This window comes from Cynara cardunculus (assembly GCF_001531365.2).
Source record: "Cynara cardunculus var. scolymus isolate 2C chromosome LG 8, CcrdV1, whole genome shotgun sequence".
Taxonomy (NCBI): Eukaryota; Viridiplantae; Streptophyta; class Magnoliopsida; order Asterales; family Asteraceae; genus Cynara; species Cynara cardunculus.
This window is the reverse complement of record NC_037535.1, coordinates 3,301,249-3,319,861: the sequence shown is the minus strand read 5'-3', so window position 1 is coordinate 3,319,861 and position 18,613 is coordinate 3,301,249. Positions and strand designations below refer to the sequence as shown.

The window sequence follows — 18,613 nt, the reverse complement described above, 5'->3', positions numbered from 1 at the left end:
AACCACCATCGACCACCGACCACGATCGTCTATCACTATCTCCACAACCACCATTGGCCATTGCCACTACAAGCATTGGCCATCTCCACTTTCACTCTAATTTGATACTATTTTATATTTATATATATGAAAATTGTATTAAAAAATGTTTATAAATTAAATTATTTACTTTATTTGTTTTAATTATAACTATTATATGATATATGTGTGTATATATATATATATATATATATATATTAATCATAAAATAACTTTTTTGGGCAATTTGTATAGTTCTGTCATGTCAGTTCTAGACGTACCAAACACCAGAGACACTTGTTCTGTCCAGTCTTGACCCATCCAGTTCTGTCCAATTTTGTCTTGGTCAATCATGTCTGCGTACCAAACTCTACATAACGGTTGATAATATATGTTTTGGTTTTTTCATTTATTTGAGGTTTTATCCTGAATCTAACTATTGATATTGTTTAAGCATTATTTGGCAAAAATAAGCTAGCTTATATGCTAATTCTCTGGGTACACGTTTGTATTTGACTTTTTATTTTATTTTTCGATTAAAAAACTTTTCCACCTTCAGATTTTAAATTAAATTTTCTTAAAAATAATTAATATTTTAATCAAACAAATTATATAAAAAATGAGCATTTTATTCTCTTCGATTTGACATTCATCTCGATACAGTTTTTTTAACTGTGTTTTACAAGAAATTGTATATTTGTGTAATATTCATCATGATTATTTATGTATGTATACAACAATTACTTATTATTCACACATCAATATGATATTTATCATGAATATACAACTCACTATAACATTCATCATGAATAGTCTATATATATATATATATATATATATATATATAAAGCAGAAACATACAATGTTGACGTGACATCTCCTTGTACTAGTATTCATGTCTTCCTTTTTCCTCAAATTTTAGATTTTATATTTAATCTAAAACTTATACTCTTCATCTTCTACCGTTACAATTTCTTCTCTTCTACGTCTTTTTATCATAAATTTCTTTACTCATCATCTTTTACCGTTACAATTCCTTCTCTTCTACATCTTTCTATCACAAACTTCTTTGCTCTTCTCCATCTCTCGATCCCGATAAGAAATATGGATTGTCAGTATAGTTGGTGGTGCACCTCTCTCTATCTTTCTATACATCTATAGAAAGATATGAAGTAATAATTATGGGTGTTTTTACTTCTATTTTTTTTATCTCTCTATCTACTCTGTTATCTACAATTAGAAGCAAACTGAAGGAGATTAGAGAAACCATATAAGGAGGAACAAGAAAAGTCTATGGAAAAATCAATTGCCTTCATCTTTGAAGTTCCGAGAAAACTAATTAAGTGCTCCAATATCTCCATGAGACTGGATATACAAAACGTGGAAATGGTATGTTTTCATTTTGAATCACTACCTCAATTTTTCACACAATATGGACTTTGAAGTCGATCTACATATCTCGAATTGGTAATTTTGTTATTTTCATTTTGAAGATTGCAGATTGTTTTTGTAAACAGTTAATTATTTATCTTCTATTACATTTTTTTTAAGACTCGGGATATTCAGAGAAGGAAAAAAAAATGATAATTTCCCATCTTTTTGAACTAAAACATAATTTGATAATTTTATACTATAACCACGTTCTATGTCACAATTTTATTGGATTTTTCATTATCAAAGGTAATATTCGGCTTTACACCTAATAATATACCGAATTGACATATGTTATTTATAAATTATATTTTTATTTTTCACAAGAAATATATTACACCTCTCTTTATTCTTATAATAATAAGACAACCAAAACCAAGAAATTAGTTATATATCTATAGAATGTATTATCTGTCATTTTACAATTTAGCTTCTTTTACACTACATATTCATTTTTCTGCAACCAATATATTTTAACTCTCTTTATTCTAACATAATAAAATATTCATACCATAATTATTGTGATACCTTTTAACACTTTATATCGAATTCAAACCTGCATATTCATTTTTCTGCAACCAATGCATTTTAACTCTCTTTATTCAAATAAAATAAAACATTCAGAAATAAAATTGTAACACAATTATTGTGATACATTTTAACAATTTATATCGAATTCAAACTTATCAATGATTTCTTTCATCAATCAAAGTGGATACATTTTAACAACCACCAAGTTTTGTTACTTCCAAAAATACGAGAGCTCTCCAAAAAGCTATCCCCACTTGTACCTCTAAATGGCAATCCGAACTCAAAGTCACTGCCCTTTGGGTTTGACACCACTATGACCTGTTATACATGTCAATAAGAAGAAGTGTTAAGGCTTAACGCTTAATGAGATCAAACAGTTACCCCAAGTTTACAAATTATAATTAAAGAAGCAAGCACCAAAAGTGTTAGCCTCTCTGGGGGAAAAGGTTAACTTGTAAACAGTATCTAAAAATCCATTTGAAACCATTTAGTCCAGAAACGGGTAGTAATCAATCAGTTATCTTGCGATAACGATGGAGACCTGATTCCATCAAGTGACGGAATACTAAGTAAGTCATATCGAGATGTTGATGAGTAAATCACCCCGAACATACAAGCCTTGATAATTACTCTTACTGGGGCTAATCCAATAACATCAAAACTTATTGTCTAGTTAGTTCCTAAGTTAAAAGATGAGAATTAAGAGTCAAATATTGGTTCTGACCCAAAATAATGAAAAGGTACATCATAACCTAAACAACTGTAAATCAACGTCCTCAACCAGTAAAAGTTCATATGGTTTAACGATATTTAACCCATGGTTCATAACGTTGGCTAAAATCCTAAAACGATGTAAGCATTTATGATAATCGACCAATAAAGCCCCATGATACCTCATACAGGTAAATAGTTACTTGAACTAACATCAAAGTAAGTTTCATTTCTTCATATATCTCAAAATCTCATAAAACTGCATGATCACAACTTTTTTTTCCGAAAATCCGTAGAAAATGACCTAGAAATCATACACAACTCAAATCATTGGGCGATTTCATAAACAGGGTGTTAGTAACAAGTAAACATCGTCAATGACATGTATAAAGCTTTTAAAAATGAACGATGAACTCACAAATGGGTTTTGGGTGAAACCCTGGAACCAAAGCTACAATGACAAAGCGGAGATGCAGAAGATGAAGATGATCTTGAAGCTTTAACCATAACACTTGTACTCTAGGAAATCGAGGCTCATTTAATGCCTTCAAATCTTGAAAACGGAAGCTCCTAAATCGCGTTTGGTGAAATAAATGAGAGTGGAGGAGAGTTGGTGTGACATAAACGAAGAAAAAGGGAGAAAATCCCGATTTTGTGAAAGATGACACAGCTTCACTTTCTACCCAACCTCCCCGAGCATGAAGAAATCTTTCTGGGCAGGAGTTCACTGAATTCTTTTTGGTTTTCTTTTCAGACTAGCACCCAAATACAAACCAACTCGAGATTTTTATATGTTCATGTGTACACAACAACTTTTCAATATTCATATATCAGTATGATATTCATTATGAATATACATTTTCATTATAACATTCATCATTAATATACATATTATTTGTCATAAATATTTATGTATGATCACGTGTAATACACTAGTATTCATATTAATATGGTATTCATCATAAGGTATTTATAATTTCAACTTTACATACTCTAGTTTTTCTTTTCTTTTTTCTTTATCGAGTTCTCGATTGACCTCGATGAGTTTTCGATTAGTTTCAATTATTTTTCACACATAAACACACAATAAATCAATCCATAGCTTCTCAATCTTACTTGATGAAAAATAAAGGTGGTAGGTTATGATTTCACACACACAACCACACACCAAGTTATAATGGATGGGTCTTTGACTCGTTTCAATTGGTGTCGATGGGTTCTCGATTAGTCCTGATGGGTTCCCGGTCTCGTTGGGTTCCAGATCAATAAACTCTCATCATTTCCATAAATATCTCAATTGACTGGGTTGCATTAGTTGTACAAATGTGATTGGTTGCATTTGAAACGTCATCTCTCTCTCTCTCTCTCTCTCTCTCTCTATATATATATATATATGTGTGTGTGTGTGTGTGTGTGTGTAGAAATGATGTTACTCAATGATGTAACTCATTGGGTTACTTTAGGTCATTGTGGTAGCCAAAGAGATTTGTCGATATGCATAAACTGATACAGATACCCACAGTTATAAAAGAGCCTCAACCAATTCAAAGTTTGAGATTATAGCTTTAGAGAACGCGTATTCATAATTTAAAAAATCTACGACTTAAACGATATTAATTTTGAAAACCGTATATTTTAAAAAATACATCAAGTTTTATACACATCACATCACCATTTAATATGAAAATATGTTTTTTAAATATATATATATATATATATATATATATAAATAATATGTGGACCACAAAATGGGGAGGCAAGAGAAGAGAGCATGATAGTGAGTGCATTCTTACATGTTGATGAAAGTGAGGTAGAAAAGGAAAGGTGTATTGTGATCACATGAAGGTGTGTTGTGTCCCCCATCACTCCACCAAGCCTCACCTCAACTTCCTGTGGGCTATCTATTTACCACTTCCATTATTTCTAATAATACTGAACTCTGACCTTAACGTACCTGTTTGCAACAGTTTATTCATTAAGAACGTATACGAAATACGTTAATCATATCTGGTTTTTTAAACAAGGGAATTGGTCATTTGAACCCTGAATCGTCGTTCTAATCAAGGGTTCAGGTTCTTACGGGTCTGTAGTATCTTTGGGGGAACGGGTGTTTGGATGTATGTGTCACAAAAATCAGTTTCAAAGTGTTTGAATAGCTTCCTTTTGCTTATGCTTATTTAAAGGTTAAATAACCAGTTTGAACAAATAACACAACTGGTTGATTTATATCTGTATAATGGAAATGCTTATCCTGCAAAAAAAACATGTTAGCATCTATAACTTTTAAAGATAGTGTATATTATAGTCTCAACGATTGTATACATCTTCACAAAGGAGCAATGTCAATCACAAGGGTGGTGCCTGATTGGTTTGAGTTTGGCTCCAAAGGTCAAAAGTACCAGGAGGTCCTAGGTTCAAATCCAAAGAGGAATAAAAATCCCCTTGTGGCCACGGAGGTTCAAATGCGGTGACTCCGGGCTATCTGCAAAGCAAGTGGTCGTCCTGGGATTAGTCGGCTCGCATAGCGGGTTGGATATCCAGTTTAATCAAAAAAAAAAAAAAAAGGAGCGATGTCATTTTGGGCCACTTTCGATCCCGAAATCCATCGTCTAGGGTTTGATTTTAGGGTTTTCTTAACTTACTGGTAATGTATCTAACGTGTTTATTTCTCAAGGTAAAGACTTCTTGATCATTTCTGTATCTGGGGTTAGAGCAAATTATTGATGTTATGTTCATATGCAGAGAACTTACGGTTGATTGGTTTTTACGATTGAACCAGCTCTTGATAGTTGAGCAATATATGGGTTTGATATAAAAACTAGTTTGTATGAAAATTAAGTTGGAACCATCTTTAGTTACTAAAGAAGGTAAGAAGCAATTTACAAAGGTGTAAAAGAAGTGTTACCTAATGTTCCCATTTAGTTGCTCCACCTTTCTATTTTGGGTAAGTTGTACCAACCCTCATTGTCTAGCTTTTGGTGACTTGTACCTTTGTTTTTAATAATTGCACTATAGTTTGACAAGAACTATCACTATGCCTTTACAAGATTGCATTGGGGAGTTGTACATTTAAGACACCTTGTTACACTAAATTGGTAATCTTGGATCTCTATGCTATCCATGTTGGAAATATATATATACACACATATATACATATATAGAGAGAGACTTGAGATCACATGAGACCAACATGTTTTCATGAGACCCGTAAGACCACTTTTTTACACTTATAACTTCACAGCAAAACCCTGTGAAGGTAACCTTCATAGTGTTTTTGCTGTGAATATTCGACTTTTTTTTTTTACCTTCACAGCGTTTTGCTGTGAAGTTTCAAGTGTAAAAAAGTGGTATCATGAAAACAGGTTGGTCTCACGTGAACCCAAACCCTATATACATATATACATGGAGGTTGGAATAAGAAAGTTAAATATAAGGGGAATATAAGAAGAAAAAAAAAAGGCTAAGGAGAAATTTACATGTGAATCGTTAAAAAGTTCTATTTGAAGATGCATATGTAAACTCATATGGATAATATCTGACATCGGTCTTCATATACATCTTCAAGTAGGTTTTTGGCTATGGGCTGAGGTCGCGGGCCACGTCGTCCGAACATCTTTATGTTGACCGTTAGTGTAAAATCACATGTGATTTTCCACATGATTTAACTGTTTTCGTGTTCCCTTATTTGGTTACCATTCTCGTTAAGCCTTTATACATATATGTGTGCGTAATCAATGTAACACATGCGTAAAATTTATGATCTCATGCACCGAAAAGTCATGAATTTTGATCATGGTACATACACGTTCATACATAAATCACATAACTATACGAAGAGAGCATGTTTCAAATACAACCCCGTTTATCGTTACAACTGATGAAACCAAATTTCGACAATTCACTTTTTTTTCGTTTTGTGACGGAGTAAGGGTAGTTTTGTCTATGAAATAGAGAGGATAATTACTATTTTTTTTAAACGGAATATCGTCCCGATTTATGTTGATACATTTCTTTGTTTTTAGTTGTAACTGTTTTGAAAATGATTAAATGTATGTTTTTTTCTTCTCAGTTAAAAGTTTCTGGTTTTTAGGATTTATCGGTCATTATTTTTTGTGTATGTAACGTTAAGAATCCTTTTGAATCTATTAATGAATTCTATGTCAGAGATCTTTTTAGAGCAGGTTTATCAGTCAATTTATGTCAAAAATGAAACAGTATCAATAATCAAATGCGTTAAAAATGATGAAACAAGATTCAACGATCAAATGCACTAGTGAAGTATGTTTCATAAGATTATCGATAAACCGATATTTGATAATGAAACCAGATTATATGATTAAACCGCCCTCGTATGAATTATCTTTCTGAGTTTCTTCATATAACAGAGAGCGATTTATGTGGGAAGGTTCTGATAATAAAGAGGACTTTTTGTTCAATATCTCAAATTTATTAAATAATTACAATACCGAGCTTGTTTATTCCTAATTTACCCTTGATTTTGTAAAAAATAAATTGCAAGATCAATACTTAATTTAGTTTTTTTATTGATCAGATTCTGGCCCTAGATGAAATAACAGATGGCTAGGATTAGGTTGCAAGGATTGTACTAATGACATGGGTTGCATGATAAACCACCTCTCTCTCTCTCTCTCTATCAATCTATCTATATCCACAAACGCGCACACACACACACACACACTAATGGAAGAGTTCAAACGAAAACGCCCTTATTTTACGAGAATGTAAGAATACTTTTTTACTATAGTAATCACATGTGATGTTATAGCCCTTCCAATATGATGCATATGTGATACTAAATCAGAGATGCAGGCGACCTTTAGCGTGACCTTGGTTACGGGGCCAAGTCGTCCGTACACCACTAAGTCCTCTCACGTGTATTTTCACATGTGATAATGTAATACTGTAATTTATCACATGCGATAATGTAATACTGTAATTTATCACATGTGATACCAAGTCAGAGAGACAAACGACCTTTAAATTGTATCTCAGTGATTAAAATTTTGTTTATAAGAAGACTTTGTGAATATTATATATAAATATATAATTATATATATAATGAGTGAAATGGGTATGGGTTGGGTAATGAGAGGGGTTGACAATATATGGTAATGGGCCAGGATGGAAGTGGGCCATACATACTTACTTATATCAGATGATGGACCCAAAACTCAACTCCAAACTGTCAAATTACCCCACATCATGTTCTTCTCTTCACATGTTTTCCTGTCACACTCTACTCTACAATATTATATTTACTTATATATATATATATATGTGTGTGTGTGTGATGGAAGTTCAAAGAGAACACCTTTACGAGGATCAGTCTGATTTTGTGAGATCCGTGAGACCACTTTTTACACTTGAAACTTCATAGCAAAAATCTGTATAGGTAAAAAGAACTGAACTTTCACAGCAAAAACACTGTGAAGGTTATCTTCATAGCGTTTTCTTTATAAAGTTTCAAATGTAAAAAAGTGATCTTAAAGGTCTCATGAAAACGGGCTGGTCTCACGTGATCCCAAGTCTATATACACTACAGCAAAACGCTGTTAAGGTAAAAAAAAAATCGAACATTCACAGCAAAAACACTGTAAATGTTACCTTCACAACGTTTTGTTGTGAAGTTTGAAATGTAAAAAAGTGGTTTCACGGGTCTCACGAAAACAAGCTGGTCTCATATGATCCCAAGTCTATTACACTTGAAACTTCACAACAAAAACCCTACGAACGTAAAAAAAAAATCGAACATTCACAACAAAAACACTTTGAAGTACACGTGCTCAAAAATCCGACCAACCCGATCAACCCAACCCAACGTGAAATAACCCAACCCGAAGCAACTCGATGTCTAATCGAGTTGTAAAATTGTCAAACCGTAGGTATTGGGTTGATATTGGGTTACTATTATTTGAACTCAACCCAATCCGATGAACCCGATATCCTTTTATTTCTTGGATTTAATATGATTGTTTAATTTTTTTTATTAATATATACATTAAACAATTACACTATCATGTATGCTTTTCAAATACACATATTTTCAATCTATTCATATTTCTATATAACTCATTCATATATATATGTTTAGTAACTGTGAACGTATATATGTAAATTGAGAAAATTAAGTGAATATTATATACATAAGAAATATGAATAATTTGTATCAAATGGTTGATGATGAAAAAGAAATTATGAGTAAAGAAATAACATATTCAAGGTTAGAAGAATATTTTAATATACCAAAGTCTCAACCCAACCAACCCGTACGGGTTGGGTTGCACTTTGGTTTGGGGTGGGTTGGTTTAAGATTTTTCCAAACCACAAGCATTGGGTTGGGTTGTTCAAATGTCTTCAACCCGATCAACCCAACCCATGAACACCCCTACTGTGAAGGTTACCTTCACAGCGTTTTGATGTGAAAACGCTGTAAAGTTTCAAGTGTAAAAAAGTGGTCTCACGGGTCTCACAATAACAGGTTGGTCTCACGTAATCCCAAGTCTGTATACACTAGAAACTTCACAACAAAACGCTGTGAAGGTAAAAAAAAATCGAACCTTCACAATGTTGTGTTGTAAAGTTTCAAGTGTAAAAAAGTGGTCCCACGGATCTCACGAAAATAGGCTGGTCTCACGTGATCCCAAGTTTGTTTTCGTGAGACCCGTGAGACCACTTTTTTACACTTGAAACTTCACAGTAAAACGCCGTGAAAATAACGTTCACAATGTTTTTGTTGTGAAGGCTCGGTTTTTTTTACTTTCACAGCGTTTTGTTGTAAAGTTTCAAGTGTAAAAAAATGATCTTACGGGTTTCATGAAAATAGGCTGGTCCACATAACAACCAACCCTATATATAATATTATATTGTAAGGATTATGTGAACCACCAATTTTTATGCTATTTCATGAGGCATTTATACAAATAAATCTCGTTGAACAAAGAATTGAGGATGGAAGAGGATTTTGAAAAAGTTCTAGATGAATTTTCATTTTTTACTAACCTGAATATCGAACCCGTAATGCAAGCCTACTAATTTCAGGACGACCACCTGTTTTGCGGGTAGTCTGGTGTCACAACATTTAAACCTCCGTGGCTATAAGGGGATTTTTATTTCTCCTTGGATTTACGCCTGGAACTTCCAGACACTTTTGACCTTTGGAGTCAAAGCTCAAAACTAATCAGACACCACTCTTATGGTTGATGAATTTCAATTTTGAAAGGGAACACTGAGGACCAGAGCGCTACATTAAAGTAATCATAGTAGTTTTTTCAAAACGGAATCTACAGTGTGTTATCGTACCGTCAAATTAAGTTTGTTCAATATCCATTCTTCGAGAGTAGGTGTTCTAACCATAAATGCAGTAGTACAAGGTATCGTGAATGTACCGAGACGATTGATGATCAATAGTATAAAGTAGCACACCTAGGGTGTTATTCGGTCGGTTAAATCGATTTTTTGTTTACTCTGTTCGATTTAGTCGGTTTTCAAAAAAATTACAGCTAAACGATAACCAAACCGAATAAGGTTCGGTTTAATAGGTTTCGGGTTATTCGGTTTCGTTTTGTTGAGACCATAAACAAAAATAACCACAAAAGTACGGGTGAACCACTTTATAAATCTATAAGTAATCGTATTTTCTGTCGAGATGGCGAAAATATGATAGTTCAGGTGGGTTTCATTAAGCATACTTTATATTTAAATAAAGGGTATTTTAGGAAACATTTAAATGCTAAGCACATTTCTTAGAAAATGGTAACATCAAACATATATTTTTGAAAATTAGTGCTACGGGCTTGGGCGGTTTAACCTCTCAGACCACAAACCAAATTGTAATGGCGGTTTATAAAAATTTCAAACCGAGCGGTTTGACATCAAATGCACAGACCGGTCAAATCTGACCATGAAAAAGCAATCTGATCTAACTGGTTTAGACGGTTTGAGCATTCAATGGACTTTAGATATTAAACTTAAAAAACATATATAATTTATAATTTTAGATTAAATATCCATTTTGATTATGTTAGATGTTAGGTTTTATGTTGGGCTTACGATATATTTGAGTCATAGCTAATAAGTTAAAAAAAAGTTGGGCTTATTAATACTAAAATAAATAAATAATATATATATTTGGTAGTCGATTTAGTACAAACCGCCCAAAAAAGGTTCCAGACTGTAGACCGGACCGGACCGCCCGATTTTGCTATTTTCCAAACCAAACCAAACTGCCAAACGCTCAAACTGCCAAAAACGGTCCGGTTTGACTTTGTTCGGCCGATTTGAACGGTTTAACGGTTTTTTTGAACACCCCTAATTAGGACAAGATTGAACGTGGGAATTTTTTGAACAAGAAATTCCCACAAGAAATTATAAAAATTGATTCTTTAATAAATGCTTAAAAATTTGATTTGATTTAATTTAATATATTTATAACATATAATTATTGTAGCAAGTATTTTGTAACCCATATGTCAAGGCCCAATGTCTAACTTAGTTGGGCTTTGGGCCCATCTTATGATTTTTCACACTCGTAAATCCTATCCAATCATTTATTTGATACGTATTTAATCTTAAACTGATTTATGAATCGCGTTTGATACGTAAATTGATTCCATATATCCACGGTTCAAAAAGGTGGGAAGCATGACATGATGACGAGATCAAGCCTCAAACTTTACATGCCACAACAAGGACGCGGCTTTTTTCAATATTGTTAGGACTGAAAAATCAGTATTAATTGTATTCGTCTTGAAAGATTAATTTTAGTCTATAATTGTAAAGTCAGCGTGTTTGACTTTCTTAGATTAGTTTGAATTTGACTTTGTTAGTTAGGTTGACCATATAAATATGGTTTAATCTTTGTAATTAGAGTAGAGAGGAGCTTAATTGCAAAATTACATTGATAATAGAAGGTTTGACCAGAATTGAGAGGATTGACTTTTCCTCTCAATATTCATAAAGTGTTCATAGTGTTCTTATTGTTAAATCCATGAATCTGCCATTGAAGGAAGCTTAATATGAAGATTGATCAGTGATTGTGGACACACAAATATGTAAAATAAGACGATAAATTTGTATGTCACATGTAGAATTTTATATATATATATAGAGAGAGAGAGAGAGAGAGAGAGAGGTTGGTTCAAATACAACCCATTTTTTTGTGTTAACTATGCTAATCAACATTAACCAATCATGTTTCATATTTTAGTTAGGTTCAAATGTAACTCACATATTAAGTGTAAGGGTATTTAGGTAATTTGTCATTTTTATGTAACTCCCCAATATTTTAATTGGGAGTTACAAATCTTAAAATATCACTAATTGATCTTCATGTAATAATGACATGAAGTTTCACATTTGTCCATCTTACTGATTTTTACATTTCATTTTTCCTATAATGGTTTTGATATTGTAAATTTCAAAAAAGTCTCTTTTGTAAAGATTCCGTTATAGTCCGAGTAATATGGATAATCATAGAGTAAAACAGATCGACGACAATGAGAATGAAAAAGCTAAAAGCGTCTATGAATACATTTGGAATTCAAATTCCGAAAGTGAAGAAAATGATCAAACCATTCACGCACATGTTCACTCAAAAGTTGACATATGTGTTCACTCGTGCACATGTGTTCAATTGGTTCACACAATATGTCCATTTGGTTCACACACATGTTTCAATTGTTCATTAGGTTCACACATTATTTTGATGAAGATTATGAACTTAATTTTTCAATTGTTCATTAGGTTCACACATTGTTCATTAGGTTCACACATTATTCATTAGGTTCACACACATGTTTCAATCTTATCTGGATGTCGTCGCCTGGTWATCMTTCCAAATCCTCCATTGTTTTGATGAAGATTATGAACCTAATTTTTAGCTACTGATTTAAGATATTGATCGATGTGATTGACGGTTTCTTTATTGATTGAAAGTTACAGAATATGCTGACATAATAGGATACGTTAAGATCATTCACTTATTACAATTCTACCATCTGAACCATTGTGAACCTAATTTTTTTATTAATATGGTAATTAAATAATTAAATTTTTAGTCTCAATAAATGACAACCGTTGGATGTTCAAATCAACGACCAAGATCGGTTAACAAACTTAACACGATAATCTTGGTTAGTATTTGAACCAACCCATATATATATATATATATATATATATATATATATATATATATATATGGTATCACCGGAGGACGGTGGCCGGAGGCCGGAGAACGATGGCCAGAGAGAGAAGAGAGGAGAGAGGAGAGTTTTAAAATACCAAAAATATCCTTGCATTAAGATTTTAATTTAAAATTACCAAATTTATAAATTTCTTAATTTATCTATTAATTTGTGGTTAATATTGGTTCTCACAATTACCACAAACAACTCAGTTCTCCCTTGAATAGGTCCATATATATATATATATATATATATATATATATATGTTTTCTATATATTATCTAATAATGATATTAAAAAAATGTATATTTATATTATAAGAAGAAAAATCGTATAAATTATTATTATAAATATATATTTTTAATTTATTATATGTTAAATCAAATATTATAATTTCAATCGGAAAAAAATAGGAGATCGTAACGCTCTGAAAATCCTTTCCATTTTTGTATGGAGAGTATGAAGGTGTGATCACTCTTCTTTATCCATTCATTTTCATCAAAGCTACCATGGCTGCCCTCCGATTTCCAATAATCCCTTTAAATCACCCTTCTCCCATCACCAAATCCCCCAAACCACAAACTCATTTGATTAAGCCTCAAGAAAATGAAAAACATCATCAAATTCTTTACAATTCTTACTTTAAACACATTTCCTCTGTTTGTAAAGATGGGAAACTGCAAGAAGCTGTTAACATTCTTATTGAATTAGAATCCCAAAACTTCCAAATTGGAGCAGATGTTTATGGTGATTTACTTCAAGGGTGTGTTTATGACAGAAATCTTGCCCTTGGGAAGCAAATTCACTCGAGGATCATTAAAAGGGGTGAATCTTTGGTTAAAAATGGGTATATCGAAACAAAACTGGTTGTTTTCTATGCCAAGTGTGATCTTTTGGATGTTGCTTCAAGTTTGTTTCGTAGAGTTGATGAGAGAAATGTGTTCTCTTGGGCTGCCATTATTGGACTTTATTGTAGAATGGGTTTTCTTGAAAATGCGTTATTGGGATTTTGTGAAATGATAGAGAATGGGTTCGAGGCTGATAATTTTGTCGTCCCAAATGTCTTAAAGGCCTGTGGTGGTCTTCTGTTGATAGGATTTGGGAAAGGAGTTCATGGTTATGTGATGAAAATGGGTTTTGAAGGGTGTGTGTTTGTGGCAAGTAGTCTAGTAGACATGTATGGGAAGTGTGGGGCTATGGAAGATGCAAGAAAGGTGTTTGATAAAATGCCCGAAAGAAATGTAGTTACTTGGAATTCTATGATGGTTAGCTATGCTCAAAATAGGATGTACGAGGAAGCGATTCGGGTGTTTGGTGATATGAGAACAGAAGGGATTCAACCTACTGTTGTTACTATGGTAAGCTTTCTTTCGGCTTCGGCTAACCTTTGTGCTCTTCAAGAGGGTAAACAAGGCCATTCGATTGCAATTTTAAGCGGATTAGATGTGGGTAACAATAACATCATGGGTACTTCTTTGGTTAATCTGTATTCCAAGGTCGGTTTGATTGAAGATGCTGAGAAAATCTTTGGTGGGATGCTTAAAAAAGATCTTGTTGCTTGGAATTTGATGGTATCTTGTTATGTACAGCATAAGCAGATAGAAAAATTGATTCATTTGTGCCATGAAATGTTGTTAGAAGGATTAAAATTTGATTCCGTCACAATGACATTGATCACAACAGGTGCAGGCGATAGCCAGAATTTGAATCTTGGAAAAGAGGCACATTGTCAATGCATTAGAAACAACCTGGTTTTAGACGTGGCTGTTGCTAGCAGCACCATTGATATGTATGCTAAATGTAACAAAATTCATGATGCAAGAAGGGTGTTTTCATTGGTGACAAATAAAGATCTCGTCTTATGGAATACATTATTGGCTGCTTACGCTGAACTCGGTTCAAGTGGCGAGACTTTGAAGTTATTCTATCAGATGCAGTTAGAGGGTGTGCCACCAAATGTGGTTTCTTGGAATTCAGTCATTCTTGCATTATTGAAAAACGGCCAAGTCAACGAAGCCATGGTTTCATTCTCAGAAGTGCAATCTTCTGGGCTTGAGCCTAACCTGATTACGCATACTATTTTGATCTTGGGTTTGGTTCAAAATGGATTTGTGGATGAAGCAATTAAGGTGTTTCAAGAAATGCAAGAAAAAGGGATCAAACCAAATAGCGTAAGCATCGTGGGGGTACTTTCGGCCTGTAAAACCAGTGCATCTTTGCAACTTGGAAGAGCCATTCATGGATATATCTTGAGGAATGAAATGCATATGAATGCTGTATTAGCAACTTCTATGGTGGATATGTATGCCAAATGTGGGAATATAAATCAAGCGAAAAGGGTATTCGATATGCTTAAAATCAAGGAGCTACCGTTATATAATGCCATGATTTCTGGTTACGCCTTACACGGTTTGATCTCAGAAGCTTTTGCTCTCTTTAGAAAGTTGCAGATTGAAGGTTTAGAGCCAGATAACATAACTTTCACTAATCTTTTGTCACTATGCCGTCATTGTGGACTGATAACCGAAGGTTTGGAAATTTTCGTTGATATGATTATGAACGGATTGACGCCAAGTGTGGAACATTATGGTTGTGTGGTGAGTCTTCTTTCAAAATGTGGAATTGATGAGGCTTTTCGGCTTGTTAAAAGTATGCCTTTTGAGCCCGATTCACATATATTGGGATCTTTACTGGCTTCTTGTATAGAACACAACGAGACCAATCTTGCAAAGTTTTTAACCGAAAATTTGACTAAAATGGAACCACGTAATTCGGGAAATTATGTGGCTCTTTCGAATGCATATGCAGCAGCTGGAAATTGGGATGAAGTGTTAGAGTTGAGGAGTTTGATGAGAGAAAAAGGGATTAAGAAGAGTCCAGGGTGTAGTTGGGTTCAAATTGGAAGAGAACTTCATGTGTTTGTTGCTAATGATAGATCAAAATCACAAACTGAGGAGATTTACTCGACGTTGGCTTTACTGAGAACGGAAATGCAAGCGAATACGAATCCTTGATTCTTGAAATCAGGAAGAAGTGCTTTCTAGAAATGTTGCTTCGTTGGTAATGTGCAGGAATTGATTTGGAGTCACGAGGGTCCATCATCAATGGCAGAGGTTAACCACAAGGGTTGTGGCGTAGTGGTTGAGGTCTTGGGGATGTGGTGGAATATCTTATTTGCCCAAGATTCGATTACAGGCGTACACAACAGTTGTGGCCACTGAGTTTATCATGGTTGATTTCCTACCGCCACAATTTGCCGGGATTAGTCCAGACATAGCTTAGGACACCCTTCCAAAAAAGAATCAATGGCAGAGGTTTGTTTGAGATGGTAGATGAAACGAGCTAGTCCATCAACGAATGCGCGTGAACATTGGCTGCACAAGGTAAGAAGTTACAGAATCAAGACTCACTACCACAAAATCGGCTTTGCTGGATGCCAAATATGTCTAAATATCCTAATAGACTAAACAATTGTCCATCTTATGTTAAAGTGTTACAATACGTCAATAGGACACTTTTTGGACGTCTTAACAAGTTTTTTAAGACGCTTATCAAATAATGCCTCCTATTAGTATTTTTATAGGACACTTTTCTTTTTTACATGGCACTTCTTGAAATAATGTCATTATAAAAAGACTAAAAGGACGTTGTATTTCAAAAGCATCCAAAAACCTTCTTAGTACGTCCGAAAACACCCTATCAACTTGTTGTGACACGTTTACATAGGATGCACAATTGTTTGGACCTACCTAAGTCCAATAAAGCAGTGTATTAGGACATTTAGACATATTTGACGTCTTACAAAGCCAATTTTCTTGTAGCGACTATGCTGCATAATTTACTCAAACATGGAGAAGAGGACCAAATGATGCAAGCATATTAACTCAAATTTCTTGCTTGAAGGCATTGGTCTCATCAATGGAAATCATGGTTCCGCATTTAGGATGACGCGTTGATCAGATATCTAGCCGGCTGTTGCCGGATTGTCTACACATTGGAGTTGTAGGAATCTGTCTCAAGTTCATAGTTTCTATAATCAGAAGCAAAATCAGAACTGAAGGTAAGAAATTATGAATCTAATGCCTCTTTAGATATTATGATGGACCTTTTATGATCATTGACAACACTACTGAATATGAGAAGATGCATAGTGAATTGTTTGCAAGTCTGAAGAGCTTTTTGAAGCATTAGATTACAAGGTATTTGAAATTTGAAATTTGGGTTACATGGGTTTCTGGGTCAGCTTACGCTCACTGGGGCAACCACGAATGGTCTGGAGTCATCGTAGATGAACCTCCGTGACCACAAGGGCTTTTGTAGCGCTTGGATTCGAACCCCAGGTAGATGAGATTTTACACTACATCCCCTTGAAGCTTAACGAGTGCATCACAACCTAAGTGGATTTGAACCAGGGTGAATGAAATTTTATTAGTTATGATCATGATTCTAGACTTTCATTTGTTTATGTAATTAATCATCTTTTTCTAAACCAGTTGTGGGATTTCAAATCCAAACTTTCCTGCAAACCAAACACAGTATTAAAATGGAATTCGATTCCAGGTCCTACCCACCAGCATCTCTACCCCGCAACATACTGAACTTCAAGAAATCTTGAAGAAGTGCATATTTTTCGTTCTTCGAACGCTGCCAACTGGTTAGTCGTAGCATTTGAAACCGAGATTGAATTCAGCTCAAACAGGTTCATAATAAGGAATCTTAAATATTTTGAGAACCAACAAAGGTGTTCTTAATGTGCAAGACTATCCTCAAACATACAAATCTGATGTTTCACAAAGTAATAAGCATCCAAATTGTCAAGGAATATCAATCAAAAACCCTAAAAAGTCCCTTGAAATCAACCATGAAACCGTAAAAATCTCTCGAAATCAAAAAAACAGGAAAAAGTTATTTGAAATAAACCAAAAAAAACTTTAAAAATCACCCGAAAGCAACCAATTTTTTTTAAATCCCTCAAAATGGTGAAATTCTGCTTAAAACAATTGGACAAATTTACAAGCCTTATGATCCAGTTTAAAGGTGCACTCACTCAACAAAAATCATGAGTCTGCCACTGTCCATTAGAGAGATGAACAGAAGTGTTCGAGAACCAAATCTTGACCGAAAAGAACGTGGACTGATAGGATTGATCTAGAAATAGACCAACCATGTTAAGACACATAATTATTTTATTTAACATACGTCTATTTATTTTATGTTTTCATTTTTTTTTTCTCTGAGATGTGTTTTTACGTGATAGATGGACAGAAAAAAAAAAACATGAGATTTGAGGACAATTTGAAGTATAATATTTGCATATACTTGTTTTTACCATTTTATTACTTGTTAAAAATACTGAAATAAAATCTGTGTACAATTTCACAACTCAATTACTTATTTTTACGACAACAAGTGTGTTTCTGTTAGAAATACTCCCAACAACGACAAAGGATAAATCAGAAATAGGAAAACCTGTCGGGTCAAGATTGCAGGACAAGACACCGATTGAATAAAGGGGTTTCCTTCAAATCATTGGTGTTATGCGTAGGGATGGACCTACAGTGGTGCCACCATATTATTCTTCCTTCGACGGATAAAAAAAATATAGGTTTGTGAAAGGTGCAATCGTTTTAATTTGTCATCGTATGTATTTTGAAACTACAATGAGAACAAGTTTTCGTTGGTAGCGTTGGTTTGCAAAGCTTTTCTTTCACCTCAGACCC

At 33.8% G+C, this 18,613-nt stretch overlaps 1 protein-coding gene across 1 annotated transcript; it reads left to right on the top strand.

The window, feature by feature from the left end:
• The first annotated feature begins 13,402 nt into the window (after nt 1-13,402).
• LOC112517340 (pentatricopeptide repeat-containing protein At5g55740, chloroplastic) lies at nt 13,403-17,048 on the top strand. The gene is made up of 2 exons (XM_025124740.1): nt 13,403-16,276; nt 16,797-17,048. The coding sequence occupies exon 1, from the start codon at nt 13,403-13,405 to the stop codon at nt 15,905-15,907; it is 2,505 nt and encodes an 834-aa protein (XP_024980508.1). The 3' UTR covers nt 15,908-16,276; nt 16,797-17,048.
• The last annotated feature ends 1,565 nt before the right edge of the window (nt 17,049-18,613 follow it).

Excerpts from the sequence above, each read along its gene's own strand:
- LOC112517340 (XM_025124740.1), top strand. The coding sequence starts at position 13,403 with ATGGCTGCCCTCCGATTTCCAATAATCCCTTTAAATCACCCTTCTCCC.